Below are 13,736 nucleotides of genomic sequence, written 5' to 3'. Positions count from 1 at the left end.
TGTACGCAGTAAATTGAGTTGAGGATTTGACCCAATATGTTGAGTCAAGATGTTGATCCACCAAGGGTGAAAAACTACTTCAGAGTTGAGTCCAAGAATTGGTGACTTTGGTTATCAGGGTATCCACACACCTTTTTTATACTGGGTCAAATAATCAACCCAACCTCGGTAAAGTAACCCAAGCTGTTTAAAATCCACAGATACCCAGCAAGTGGGTTAGGAAAACAACGCAGCATTTTTTTTTCGATCAAGGAGTTTAAAGGCAATATTCACAAAATAAGCTTTGACCCATGAATGTATTGATAGTTCCTGGTTCCAATTGGTACTTATTGATACTTAAAACAGTCCTCTTGATCATCCTGTTCACATGTTGACAACGTGAGACCGAACGAAAAAACACAATTGGTCAACAGTACCATTAACGATGCTTCAAACCAGGGGGTACAGTTGGTGGGCTTAACAGGGCATCCATCAAATTTGGAGGATGGAGAAATGAAATACTAGCTGTATTGTACTTTGGGCGGCGGCCCGGTGAGCCAGTGGTTTGCACATGTACCTCACAGTGCAGAGGTCATGAGTTCGAGTTGTGTGGAATTTGGATGTTCTCAGGCCTGTATACGTTTTCTCTGGGTACTCCAGTTTCCTCCCACATTCCAAAAACATGCACGGCAGGCTGATTGAACACTTATTCCTAGGCGTGTCTAAATTGTTCCTAGGTGTGAATGCGAGCGCGGATGCTTTTGGTGTCTGTGTGCCCTGCAATTGTCTGGTGTCCCCCTACTGTCGAACACGGTTGGGAATGGCTCCAATACCCCCTGCGACCCTTGTGAGGACAGATCGGAAACTGGATGTATGGTTAATACTTTGGGGGACAGGGTTAAAAGAATCACATTCCACAAAAAAAAAAGTACAGTGGTACTCTTACCACTTTTGAGGTTCACTGCCAACGCTAAATAAGCACAACTTCAACATCCAGAGCAGAATTTTTTTTCAATCCCATATTTCAGTGGACATGCTTAGGAACTCAAGAATAGCATTTTTAATCATATTGTTGTATAGTGCATCATTTAGAAACTCTAAAATGTTTCTACAGCAAAAAATTTGGGAGTTGAAATAGCAAACCCAGGACTAAGCCATTGCTGGGTTATTCATACCCAGAAAATTGAGTTGAGGATTTGACCCAACACGACATTGCAAAGGCAGAGGCATTTATGGCGCATGACAAGCACCCTAATACATTTACACTATTCATTTTGACTGTCAGCAAAGCAGCGGAAGCTTATTTTTCTGTTCAAAACCAAGATGAGCCTTTGGATATGTACAATTGGCATGCTCACTGCAGTTAAATTATACATAATTTGCACACCAGGTAAACGTGTGACTGATGATTTCTTTTTTAAGGGACAAGCCGGGGTTTTTATGTAGTTTATTTGCTGTAAACAGACAAAACCTTTTGTATAAACTGTACAATCTCTGATGTACTAAGGAATATCCTATTCCACACAGAAAAAGAAAATATGTACAGGATTTACTTTGACTGTGCATATGTACAACATAAATTATATTTACTTATTTAATATGCCTACATGTGAAATTCTTTTTTGACATGGTGGCTAGTAGTAATGACGCTGGAGGTGTTGTAGCACTTTCACTGTTCATCTCGTTCACTCCAGCTCAGTAAAGCGAGCAAACATGGCTTTGCGGACTGCATCTTTGTACGTGTCCGATGCAGAGAGGGTGTAGTTGCTGCCTTTAGTCCCAAGTCCGGCTCCTTTGGTTCTTAGCTGGGCCTGCAAGAATGAGAAGGGAGGAGAACAAAATCAAGTGTGTCAGTATAAAATCTCCCTATTTGTAATTTCAATATAGCTAGTTGATGGTCTACACAGCAACCCGTCCGTCCTAAACACCTGAATGGGTGCAGTGATGCCCTGCTGATTGCGACCGAGGCCTTTGCCCTCCTTCCAGCCCATAGCTTGCAACATTTTGTTGCCAATATTGTCACTGTTGAGGCCATCTTTGGTAGGCTGCTCGTAGTTACTGCAGGAGAGGAAGAAACAGATTAGAATGTAATTACAACGCACAAGTAAACAACAGTGTTAAAAGTTATGAAAAAAAAATTCTTACACAGCTGGTGTTGGCTGACTGAATTTCTTCTTTTTGGGGACAGGAGGTTCAGGGATGCCGTATTTTTCTCGTCTCTCGGCTGCTCTGTCTCTGTACTTCAACTATACACACAAATAATTACTATGAGTCTTTTTGTAAACATTGGCTATAAAGCGAAGCAAATGTGCTACTTGGAAAAAAACCTAAAAGCATTAAAAGCCTGAAGGCAAACCTCAGTTTCTCTTCTCTCCAATTCCTCCAGCTCGGCTTCACTCATTTGGGATCGTCGCATAACTTCCAGGTTTTTCTGGGAAGGAACATGTGATGTGAGCAATAGGTTGACGTTGTTAATCAGGGTAAGTAAATAAATACATGAATGAATCAATAAAATTTACCTTGTGGAGGTCAGACAGCTGCTGATGACGTATTAAACCTTCTTTATTGGGAAACTGCCTCCTACACAATAAGCAGGCGAGCTTCTTCCAGTCGGTCAACTTGTCCTGGCCTCCCTCTCCACCGTCGGCTGCCTCCTCGGGGTCACTGTCTCCGCTGTAGGCTGCCACAAGGCCACACTAACAGAACAAATCACTTTTTACACTCTAATTGAAACACTCATTTGATCAACTCCAAAGTGAGAGAAAGACTAACCTTGGAAGTGTTGGAGGAGCTGGTGGCCGCGTCCTCTTCAGGAATATTTATCATCTCGGGAATGATTCTGTCTAGTACACCGGCTTGCTGAAAATTTAGTAATATCCACTTAGAGAATAGCAAAGAGTAACATAACAGAAGTTAATAAATATACTGCGGTACCTTCTTCTCAAAAAGTGTGAAGCCAGCATCAGCAGCAGCAGCCTCCTTCTTTTCCTCTTGACTGATTGGCTGGAAGCTGCTCCTGAAGTTTTCCTTTTGCTTATTAAGACTTTTAGCCCAGCGTTCCATATCTTTGGCAATCTGGAAACAAATCATTGTGTCAAAAGAGAACATTGACAGAAAAAAAACCCAATTGCAGTCACTGTGCTGCTGTAGGACAAACATGTTACCTGTTGGGCAGTTTTGCTCTTGGGCTTTTCCTTTTTCTCCTTGCCTTCACGGGGTTCTTTCGCGTTTGCTGCGGGTGGAGCCGGGGCAGCATTCGCATCGACTGACACGGGGACGTATGTCTGCTTCTCACCATCCCAATAAAGATATTGTTGAGTCTGAGAGTTGTAGTAATACTGAGGAGGGGAAAACAATCAAAGTGAGAAACGCCAGATAATGACCCAACACTGATCGTGACAGATGCACTTTTGTAATTGTGTGCTGCTTACGTGCGTGTTTGGGTCGTAGTAGTAGCTAGTCTGAGGGTCATAATAATAGCCAGATGATTCATCATATTGATAAGTCGATGTATCCGGAACAACTGCGTCAATTAAAAGGCATTATCAATCGAAACAACAACAGGAAAGTAGTCAGCTGAAGATGGTAACAATCGCAAAATGTTGATACCAGTGGCGGCGTCCGTCTTTTGTCCCGAGGTCGTAGCTGTGGCCGCAGCCGCTACCGGGGCAGCAGTCACAGCATCGGCACCTGGGAAATGTCCTGCCTGAGATTTGGCTTCCAACTGCTGAGCCAGCTGCAATGCCTGTAAGCAATGCATTTGTCATTTCACCTCTGGAACACTGTTCACTCGATGAGCAGTACAAACAACCACAATACCTGAATAGCAGGCTGACCAATTATATGGGGCTGGTAGACTTGCACGGGAGTGGAGAGAACTACCCCAGCAGCAGTTGGAACAAGCTTCATATTAGGGGCAGCTGTAATTATGTCGATAAAATGTTGGCAACTACTACAGGGCAGAGAGACATGATGATGATGATGATAAGTTCAGCGTTTCATACCTCCAAGAATCCCATTCTCCTGTGAGGTGCTGGCTTGATGATAGTATGGCTGAAAAGAATGCAAAAAGGGTCAGTAAATCACACTACAAGTGATGAAATGGCTCTTGGGGCCATATGCTGCTCTGCCACTAGATGGAACTAGAGATGCATTTACTGGATTTACAGTAGCCAGTTCGCTACTGGCGACCTCTTCTCTTCTACTAACCTGTGACATTGGAGTGTAGCCTTCGTGCAAGAGGCTGTACTCGGAAACTCCTTCGACGTTCGGCTGTGGCTGGAAAAGAAACACAATCAGAAATCTGCAGAGATCGATTTAAAAAGGAAGAAAAAAAGGCAACGCTTTTACCTGACTTGAGGACCACTGAGCTGCAGCAATAGCTGTGCTAGCAACAGAAAAGGCACTGACACGATTCCCATCGGGGAGTAGCAGGTCCCTAGAGTTACAATTAAAGAACAATTACCGCCCACTCAATATACATCCATTTATCAGTCGCATAGCAAGGAAGTTGGACACACTTTCGAGCACTCTTGGCATAATCGACTCCAATTGTTTTCCCATCCAGTTTGAGACCAGGCTGCAGTCCTTGTAAGATGGTTAGCAGCTGAGAGGCCTCCTGTGACCAAAAATACGGTAGAAATGTACTGATTGATATTCCAACAATATGGTCATTGAGAGGGAAAGTGTCATCAAAAAAGAAAATGGTTTTACCAGAGGAGAAGACAGTTGAACAAAGGCAAAGCCTCTGTTCTGGCCCGTCTGTTTGTCCTTGATTAAGCGAATGTTGCTCGGTGAAAGATTAGCATATGGTGCCAGGACGGTCATGATGCCTTCCACAGTGCTCTGGGGAGCAATATTTCTAAGGATGATTGCTGTGAATGAGAAAGAGCAAATCAAACACATGTCCTTCTGTTCCAAATGAAGTGGTGCAATATATTTGTAAAATTAAACGCCCATACTGTCCCCACAGAAGTCACCACCGGGCTGAGATTCATTGACGTCAGCATTACTGCTCGTCTCACATTCTGTGGAGAAAAAGACAAACTTGGTGCATAAATGTGACTTTTAGGTCAGTCAACACAAAGGACCATCACTAAAACCCTCTCAGAGGTCTTTCGAGATAATACCAAGGTTTGTAATTCAGCCAATTGAGCGGGATTTTCTCTGAAGTGCATGCTCTGCCTCCCATCTGAGCCGAGTCAAATGTAAAAGCGGGACGGAACAATTGTCCATCTTAAACGGCTTCTAGAAGTCCCCAAAATAAACACTGGGCTGCATCCCAACATTGTTGCCACAGCCTGCTTGCATTGTTGGGGAGTCGGTGGCCTCCTGTTGATTTAACTACTTACCGACTTTAGCTGCTGAACACCTGAAGCACTTCAGCCGCCTCCGGAAATTGTACAGGCCACACTGCAAGTAACCGTTCAACATCATTTTTATTATACACCCTGCACAATGCCCTCCTGCACAGTGCTGCCTGAGACAAGCTGAAGTCTGTATTGGTGCAGCACATCCGACTTACCTGGGATACCACATAGCCTCTCGGACTTATGAAAATATACAGCTAAATGAGACAAAAAGGACTGGCGCTATATGAAACTTGATGACCTATCTTCATGCATGGAGAGTGTGGTAGTTTTTCAAAGTGAACTCAAGACCGCGCATCAACTTACAGTATTGCAGAGCCAGTCGCCGTAGTTGTGTCTGGGATGACTGTAGTGCATGTCCACATTTTTCCCTTGGATGGCCAGACGTTTCTGAAAGAAGAATAGAAATGTTACCCGATTGTTTGTGGCGTGTGTTGATCTCAACTCAACAGAGCAACCATTTTGGAAGGGGAGAGGAGGGGGGAGGGACCCCCGGAATGTATCCTTTGTTAAAGACAGACGTGATGTATGTGATGTGTAGAAGGATCTTAAGTGTTTGGGACCCAAGTGCTCGAGGTGAGCAGGAGTAAAGTGTATTACGTGACCCTAAAAGACAAGTCTGACTGCGTTCTGGAAAACCACAGATGAGCTCCCCACAAAAATGTTGGCAAAATGACAACCAAAAAAAAATAAAAATCCCCCATGGATTAAAGTTTGTTTTTTTTTGCATGGGGCTATCCAAGTCTGATCAGTAATGCCAGCGTAAACTGTGTATTAAGAGTACTGTATATTTAAAAAAGGCCTCACAAGTCTAAAGAAATTGGCAGCATAGTACTGGTATTACAATATACTACCTCAAAATACAGTATCATCCAGGGGGAAAAAATTCACATCATGGGCATAAAAAAACTTTCGGCTCAAAGCATTTAGGTTGCCTTTGGGGTAATTTTGCCTCGATCTCCAAGATTAACACTAGACTTGGCGATTGTGAAGCAACCTGATTGGTCTCCATCCATCGGGTAGCATCTTGCAAGTGATAAAAGTCCACGAAGGCGAAACCACGGCTTATACCTAGAGACAGCATTCAAATATAGACGGGAGGCGTGTTAGTTAAGAGTCCATGGGCATATTATAAAAACTGTTCCACAAACTGCTTCGCGACCCAGGCCTTGCTCGGTAAACAACAGGCCAATCCTTATGAGTTTTACCACAGTAAAACGAAAAGGAGGAAGGAAAACATTGCCCAATACCACTGAAACCCTTGCGCACGCCAGGCTACGTAACAAACCTGTACCTACTGCTCTTCTTACCTATACAGGAATCCTAAGGATGACACTTGAAAAGCATCATTTGAGTTTGTTTTCAAGAACTTATCGAACCATGTTCTGGGTAAATGGGTCTGACTGGAAGCAGATTTGCCCTATGGGTCAAAGGCTAGAGGAAAGTCGAGGTCCGTCACGTATCCCAGTCTCACCTGTCTTCTTTTTCATCAGTCTGACATCGGCAGGCTGGGGACCCTCCAGTTGATCAATGGCAAAACATATCTGCGTGATGCACAAAAGGGTCAGATCATTACAATCCGAAAAGGCTTCCTTCCACACCAAAAAAATAAATAAATAAAATAAACACACATCTTCCTCTGTGACGTGAGAGGAAAGACCCCATAGCATGATGGTCTTGCTCCTCTTTTCATCTCCTGGTTCTCTTCTGTAATCTTGATCCGAGTAGTCGCCATCAGAGTGATAGCCATCTTCCGATCTGTCGCTGTTGCGTCTTTTCCGCTCTCTTGGCTAGAACACATACAAGGCCAATGCATCAGTTCCAGTCGCATCATTCGACAATTGGAATGTGACACACAGTGAAACATCATGGGATATACATGCGTACATAGTTTTACCGAGGATTGGGTGCCCAAAATTCACATCACTATATCAATTGCTACCCTACACAGTACATCACCACAATTTTTTTTAACATAAATAATAATTTAATAACTTGATTTGACAGGGACAATGCAGTCAAAAGGTACAAGCTTGCAGCTGATATGATGCATGAAGAAGTTATAGAGACAACTTCAGTACCCAGTTGGACATTGAAGTGCAATATAAAATGTAAACTATCCATCAATTCAAAAAGGCCAAAGAAACCACACATTTCAATAATCAAAGTCTGGTTAAAAATAAATATAATGGGTGCCTGGGGTGAAAAGAGAACTACAGTTCCTAACTGAAAAAGTTGTCTTCCATATAACAGAGATAACTTAATTCAAGTATTTCTTATTATGCCTTGCTTTTTTAATTCATTAGTTGATTTTAACATACTAATTCAAGTAAATGTGCTTTTCTGGAAAAATACAAATTAACTGGTATGTCAGATTGTCATTATAAAGATTAATTCACCAGAGAACTCTTTTGATCACTTTTTTGTATTTATTTTGTAACATTGTTTTAATAATTCTTGGATTGCCTCGCTCACGCCATCACCAGCGGGCGATTTCTCATTTATCTGTCAAATAAAAATCACAACAACACAAATGTAGCCTGGCTTCTGCATTTAGAAACGGCCATTTCTGGCACCTGTTTTTGGATGAATGTAGGTGACGTAGGTGGAACGTCCAACTTAATTTCAGCTTTCCATTTGGCTGTGTATCTTTCTTTATGCTTATTTAGTTTTCTCTGGTCGCTTAGTAAGTCGCCTGGTATTTTGCTGTTTAAATCTGCTTACGCTCCACTGCAACGCATTTCCGACCAGCCCTATGTAACAAGTGTAGTGTATCACTGTACTGTCATCACCTCTGGACTGTCTCTGGATCCTCGGCGATCTCTATCTCGCTCTCCTTCATTGCGCTCACCACGTCTCTCATCAGACCAACGGCGATCACGTTCTTGATCTCTTTCTCGTCTGTCGCGCCAATCAGAAGCTTCACGGGGCGCGTCAGATCCATACCTGCCGCTCCGTTCAGTCCGACTTATCCTATTCAACAGGCGATTGCAAATACCGGTCAAGTGTGCCAAAATAACATCCGCTACAATCAGATTGTTCCATTTATCCAGATCCACTTATGATGTTCAAATATGACTATTTATGAAATATGGCTGTTCAGCTCTACATATCAATGGCGAACAGCGTCAGGCAGCGCAAATAAATTCAAGGACGAAAAGCTCTGCCACTGGTGAGCTTTTCGTAAAATTTCGCAAATTGTGATTTCCTCGGAATTTCGTAGAAGTGATCATTTGAAAAAGAAACGCATATTTTTGCCTCCCATCTTGTTGAATAAATGTAGACCATTGTTTAGGTACCGCTGATAGGATCGGGGTCCTCATACTGACAACTGCCACTGTTAATAGCATAGTCTGTGCAAGTGCTATTCCAAAAGTATGTAGAAAACGGTTAGGCCTTCGTATTAATCAGTGTCCCAGAAGCAGCTCTCAGTTTCAATAGTTTGTTGACCCCAGACCTAAGAATTAACTGCGATCATGTAGCTGCAACTCACCTCTTATCTGCTCCCATCTGTCTCGACTGTTTCCACACGACCTCTAGAAAATGAGCATTAAAAAAGCTGATACAAATGTTCAGAAAAAAAAACAACCACAGGACATGCATTCACAAAGGCAAAATGGGGCAACTGAATGGCTCAAACACGATGGCCGCACAACACAGCTCAAGTGGACTCATTTGAAGCTCCGTGATTTCAAACATTTGAATTTAATTTTAACTAGGCGAACTGGAATAAATGAACAGCGCCACGTTGACATTTTCATTGTGCAGAGACTCACCAGTGTGGTATTGCAAATGCTCCTTAGTTATTTGTATATTTTCGAAATCGTTGAGGCAGCTACAATGAAGGACGTCTCTCATAAAAGAACGACGACGCTTTCTTCTTCCCAAGATGCATCGGGGTTTCACTGCATCATCAGTTATTTAGTATCCCCCCGATTTTGCCTTACAGGAGGTTTGGGCGAAGGATAAGTCCTCCAAGACATCGTTATAATTTATATTCAATTTTCACCTTATATGATGAGGTGATAAGATATAACAAATACTATTCAGAAATACATTACAATTGACATATTGTTTACGTGTTTTTAAGAGACTTAATTCGGGCACATCTTTTGAGATTGGCTTCTAAATAACACACACACACACACATTTTTTGCGTTAAATATCCCATGGTATACAGTGATTCCCAACCAGGGGCAAAAGTACGTTTGGACATCGCAGAGGCTATTTCATTTCCAAGGTGAAATGTAAATATGTTCAGTCATTTCATGAAACCAGTCAATAAAACTTTGTTTGTGCCCTACAACTTGTTTCCCTGGGGAGACAAGTATGCTGTTCCTGATAATTAAAAATCTTAACTGCCTGTTTAATAGGGAAGAGTTCAAATGAGCACAAAGTTTTTTTGAGGAGGGTTGGGTGGGTAAATGTAAGGAGTTTAAAAATATAACTACCGGTAAGTGGCAGCAGCCTCAAATTAGATCTTGATCAGACCAAATAAAAAGGGAAACTATAATCCAATTCATGCAGAAATAGCTGTCACAAACACCGTTCACATGTCTTCGTGATTATTAAACACTTTTCACATACTATTCACTTTATATTAAAGCATATTTTGGCCAAAGTTCACAGCAGTATGAAACTGTAAAGTATTATACAGTAGGCAATGGAGGTATAGGGAGGGTTGTATTACAAAAATCAAACAAATTAATGACAAGAGCCAGCGCCCCCAAAATAAATAATTCAATCTTGGTTTCATTTTCAATTGGGATTTTCTCATATTTTATTACAGCATTTAAATGACATAGGAGCAAAGAGTGCACTGTACACACAGTTCTTATTACAAGACCACACAAGACTTGGCACAAAAGGATGGTCCCCACTCATCAATTCTGTATTGTATCATCAACATTATGTAAAGTGGTCCAACGTGACCTTCTGTTACCACACTAGTACCAAAGTCCCCAAAATGTTATAAGCAAAGTTTTTGATGGTTATTTTGTTTCTTAAAAATACCAGGCCCAAGTAACACACTCAGATGGCCATTTCCTGTATACTACACACACGGTGGTGGCATCATATAAAACCAGCAAAACTAGTGATACAATTTAAACATTAGCATCAAAAAAGGAGAGTGGAATTCATCACGCAAACTAAAAAAAATAAAAAAAAATAAAAAGAAGTGGGCTCCTTGGAGATGGAAGGATAGCATTGGGATAGTGCAATTTTCCATGGCGATGTTTAAGTCAAGGTCTCGCCTTTTGTTACCTGTAAAAACATAAATATATGAATATATACCAGGAGTATGGCACATTTAAAAGTTACAAAAAGAAAATCGCTAGCGGCTGGCACACACATACACAAAAAAGAAAAAGGCTAAAATTGAATACTCGCGGGGCCACACTGTGCACATAATATTCAAGGTTCCGTTTGTTTTGCCATCGGAAAATTATCTTTTTTTCAGGGCTTATACGACACTGTTTACTCTTCGAGGTTATACACGGCTGCCATATTTATTGGGACCTCATCATGTTACAAGCAAACAGTGCAATACACACTTATATACTGTATACTCATTTGACGTTAAAGTTGACCTGAACTTAAGACATCCTTTATTTGTCCCACACTGGGGAAATTTACTTGAACTTGAAATTATACCTGGTGTAAAGTGCTAGTGCAAAATGGCACACAGCAATGCTGATTTGAGTAACCCACCCTTTTCTGGAACTCAGGCATCCCTCATGTTATATTTATCCCTTTGTTTCTGGCTGTTGAAAGGCTTGTGTTTTAGTGTTCGTCTTTGCTTCTATTGTCTATCGGGTCTACTGTGAACAGAGCGGAATGCTAAACGGATACTAGTTTGCTGATCACTGGCGAGATCGTAACTGCTCGTGTCAGAAATCCATAAATCTAAGTGTGATGTTTAATGTTCATTTCTCCTTTTCTTTGTAATTTAAATTGTTTTAATGTGGTGGTTTAATATTCATTTCTCCATTTTCTTTGTCTTTTAAATTGCCTCAACATGGTGCACTTAATGTAAAACTATAGTCATCTTCTCAAATGTATAGTTTTGTAATCTTTTTAGGTGTCTGGAACAGATTACTCAGATTTACATTATTTCGTAGGGGAAATATGAGTTCTATTTTTTTTTACAAGTTGGTTTCACACAGACTTTTTGGGAAGAGCTGAATCACACAGAGGTTCGTTCCACTGTACTTGAAATAAAACGAGGACAACAGCATCCGCTGTTAACCACTTAACCACTTTGAAACAACAGGATAAAGGGAACAGTGTGCAAAGCTCGCAGGAAAATGTTTTTGTGTCCGAAAAAGGTGCTGGTCGGAGAGCTCAAAGCTCATATTGACACGGATAAACACCCAAAACACTGTATGGGGAGAGAGTTCTATGAGTGCAAAGTTGACCGAGTTCTGTCATCGTTAGACCCACGAACACTGGATGGAGAAGAAAACAATTATGAGGAAGAAAACTAAAGCCTGTAAAGTGGGGTTTTTTTGTTCTTTGTTAAATTGTGAGACTACCGTTTTGTTATTGAAGCGGCTCGGATGGATGGAGCTTTTATTTTCTACCCATGCATAGTAGGCACAATATGTTGGAAAAAAACATTGTCATTGTAATAATGGCACATGCAGCACAGAATGCAAAAGATGTGCAATAAATTAATATGAAATTGCATGCTTAAATCTAATTTTGACCAATCAGATGGGGGGTCTTACCAACACTAAAGAACTTCATTTTTTTCCTGAATGAAAAAAATTGTTTTCTTCGTTAGATGATACACATGTAATTTCTTTAGGTACATGTTAAATATGACAATATCATCCATCCATCCATTTTCTAATCTGCTTATCCTTACGAGGGTCGCTGGCGTGCTGGAGTCTATCCCAGCTGTCTACGGGGAGTAGGCAGAGTGCACTCTGAAGTGGTGGCTAGCCAATCGCAGGACAATATCACTGATATTGCAAAATGTAACACCCATACTGCATGTTGCATGTTTTTCTAATATAATGCAGCCTTACTGATTGAGGACTCTAAATTGTCCCGAGGTGTGAGTGAGGGCGTGCATGGTTGTTCGTCTCTGTGCGCCCTGCGATTGGCTGGCAAGCAATTCGGGGTGTCCCCCGCCCACTGCCCGGAGACAGCTGGGATAGGCACCAGCTCCCCCGCGACCCTAGTGAGGATAGAGCGGTTCAGAAGATGAATGCAGCCTTACTTTAAGATTATAGGAGTAATAACGAATGAGATCTTTGGGTATCATTTCAGTACCTTGGGGCTGGGCATATACACGACAGCTACTTGTGATTATGGCGGGATGAAAACATGTTTAAAGAAAAATAGTACGTCTGACATTAAAGAAAGATAGTATGTCTGATTTTATTTTATTTAAAGGTGAAATCAAGAAAGACGAGGTAGTGCTGCCAATAAAAAAAACGTGGCAAGTCTGCGACTGTTGCTTTCAGCTTCGTGCCGGAATTCCAATATTCACTCAATCACGATTCGTTTTTATTTACAGTGTCGCCAGTGTAGTAAACAGTGTGAGGCACGTGTGCAAGACCGCAAACGCCAACACGTCATACTTACTCTTGCTTCAATGTATTCGATTCTCCTCTCCAAGGCTGTCAACTTCTCATTGAGGGTAGCCAAGCGGGATCGACACGACATGTCTAACAGAGACACATTAACGCATAGTCATCAGCGTATTCTAAAGATATATTCACCACCAGAGTAGACGTCTAAACATCATGAACAGACGTGTATGGAACGTTCATATTCAGTCTATTTGCCAAACAAAATATGATGGTAGCTGTGGCGAAACAGCGGTACCAACAGGCAATTCGAAAGCAATTTATTACCACCAGTTTGGGGATGCTGTATTGTTTAATGCGAGAATTGTCCAAAAAGCAAACTATTCATCAGGCTGCAATGCAGCTCGACATCATTGTGCCTTGTGTGAAGAAAACAATATAAACCCACAAGCTAGATGCTATCTGGGAGTGGCTGCGGAGGACATCGCCAGCCTGCGAGCCAAACGCCAGAAAACTCGAACCTAAATCATACACCGTAGAAAGAAAATGTTTACCAAAAGAGTTAAGGAAGTCAGTAATTTTCTTGATGCTGCTCGTGATGACTTCGATGTACTCCCGGTTGGCCCAATCTTGGTGAATTTCTCTCTGCACTGGATCTTCCTGGCCGGCCATGTTGGACGAGTCGAGTTTCGCTTTGCGTTAAGCTAGCGTCCAGCTGTGTAAAACCGGAAATGATCTGAAGATTCAACGCAAAAGCTAGACAAATGCCAATTTATGTATTTAACTGTAAAATACAACATAGGCTTAATAAAACGCAGTTTTATATCCTAAAAAATGTCAGAGTCTT

The 13,736-nt window shown here is 41.6% G+C and overlaps 2 protein-coding genes across 2 annotated transcripts; both read right to left on the bottom strand.

Moving 5' to 3' along the window:
* Positions 1 to 1,594: 1,594 nt before the first annotated feature.
* On the bottom strand, positions 1,595 to 9,212 carry rbm5 (RNA binding motif protein 5). The gene is made up of 25 exons (XM_052075457.1): positions 9,125 to 9,212; positions 8,842 to 8,884; positions 8,141 to 8,321; positions 6,980 to 7,138; positions 6,823 to 6,892; positions 6,346 to 6,419; positions 5,655 to 5,738; positions 5,331 to 5,391; positions 4,941 to 5,006; positions 4,693 to 4,853; positions 4,500 to 4,597; positions 4,330 to 4,417; positions 4,189 to 4,257; positions 3,984 to 4,032; positions 3,799 to 3,899; positions 3,589 to 3,724; positions 3,411 to 3,502; positions 3,144 to 3,317; positions 2,914 to 3,054; positions 2,752 to 2,838; positions 2,499 to 2,675; positions 2,336 to 2,410; positions 2,125 to 2,225; positions 1,908 to 2,037; positions 1,595 to 1,790 (listed from the first exon to the last, which is right to left on the bottom strand). The coding sequence occupies exons 1-25, from the start codon at positions 9,204 to 9,206 to the stop codon at positions 1,665 to 1,667; spliced, it is 2,625 nt and encodes an 874-aa protein (XP_051931417.1). The 5' UTR covers positions 9,207 to 9,212; the 3' UTR covers positions 1,595 to 1,664.
* An 886-nt stretch (positions 9,213 to 10,098) lies between these two features.
* On the bottom strand, positions 10,099 to 13,617 carry brk1 (BRICK1 subunit of SCAR/WAVE actin nucleating complex). Its single transcript, XM_052075522.1, has 3 exons — positions 13,444 to 13,617; positions 12,945 to 13,027; positions 10,099 to 10,613 (listed from the first exon to the last, which is right to left on the bottom strand). Exons 1-3 carry the CDS (start codon positions 13,559 to 13,561, stop codon positions 10,587 to 10,589), a joined length of 228 nt encoding a protein of 75 aa, XP_051931482.1. The 5' UTR covers positions 13,562 to 13,617; the 3' UTR covers positions 10,099 to 10,586.
* Positions 13,618 to 13,736: the final 119 nt, after the last annotated feature.

Source organism: Hippocampus zosterae, chromosome 9 (genome assembly GCF_025434085.1).
Source record: "Hippocampus zosterae strain Florida chromosome 9, ASM2543408v3, whole genome shotgun sequence".
NCBI classification, from domain to species: Eukaryota; Metazoa; Chordata; class Actinopteri; order Syngnathiformes; family Syngnathidae; genus Hippocampus; species Hippocampus zosterae.
This window is presented reverse-complemented; position numbering and strand designations above follow the sequence as displayed.

Bases quoted from the DNA above. Each gene is read 5' to 3' on its own strand.
- rbm5 (XM_052075457.1), bottom strand. From the start codon at position 9,206: ATGAGAGACGTCCTTCATTGTAGCTGCCTCAACGATTTCGAAAATATA. The intron at 5,739-6,345 runs GTTGCTTCACAA...TTCTTCTTTCAG, and splicing joins GATGGATGGAGACCAATCAG to AAACGTCTGGCCATCCAAGG. The intron at 2,226-2,335 runs GTTTGCCTTCAG...TTGTGTGTATAG, and splicing joins TGGAGAGAAGAGAAACTGAG to TTGAAGTACAGAGACAGAGC.
- brk1 (XM_052075522.1), bottom strand. From the start codon at position 13,561: ATGGCCGGCCAGGAAGATCCAGTGCAGAGAGAAATTCACCAAGATTGG. The intron at 13,028-13,443 runs GTAAACATTTTC...TGTCTCTGTTAG, and splicing joins TGACTTCCTTAACTCTTTTG to ACATGTCGTGTCGATCCCGC. The intron at 10,614-12,944 runs GTAAGTATGACG...ATGTTTTTACAG, and splicing joins TCGAATACATTGAAGCAAGA to GTAACAAAAGGCGAGACCTT.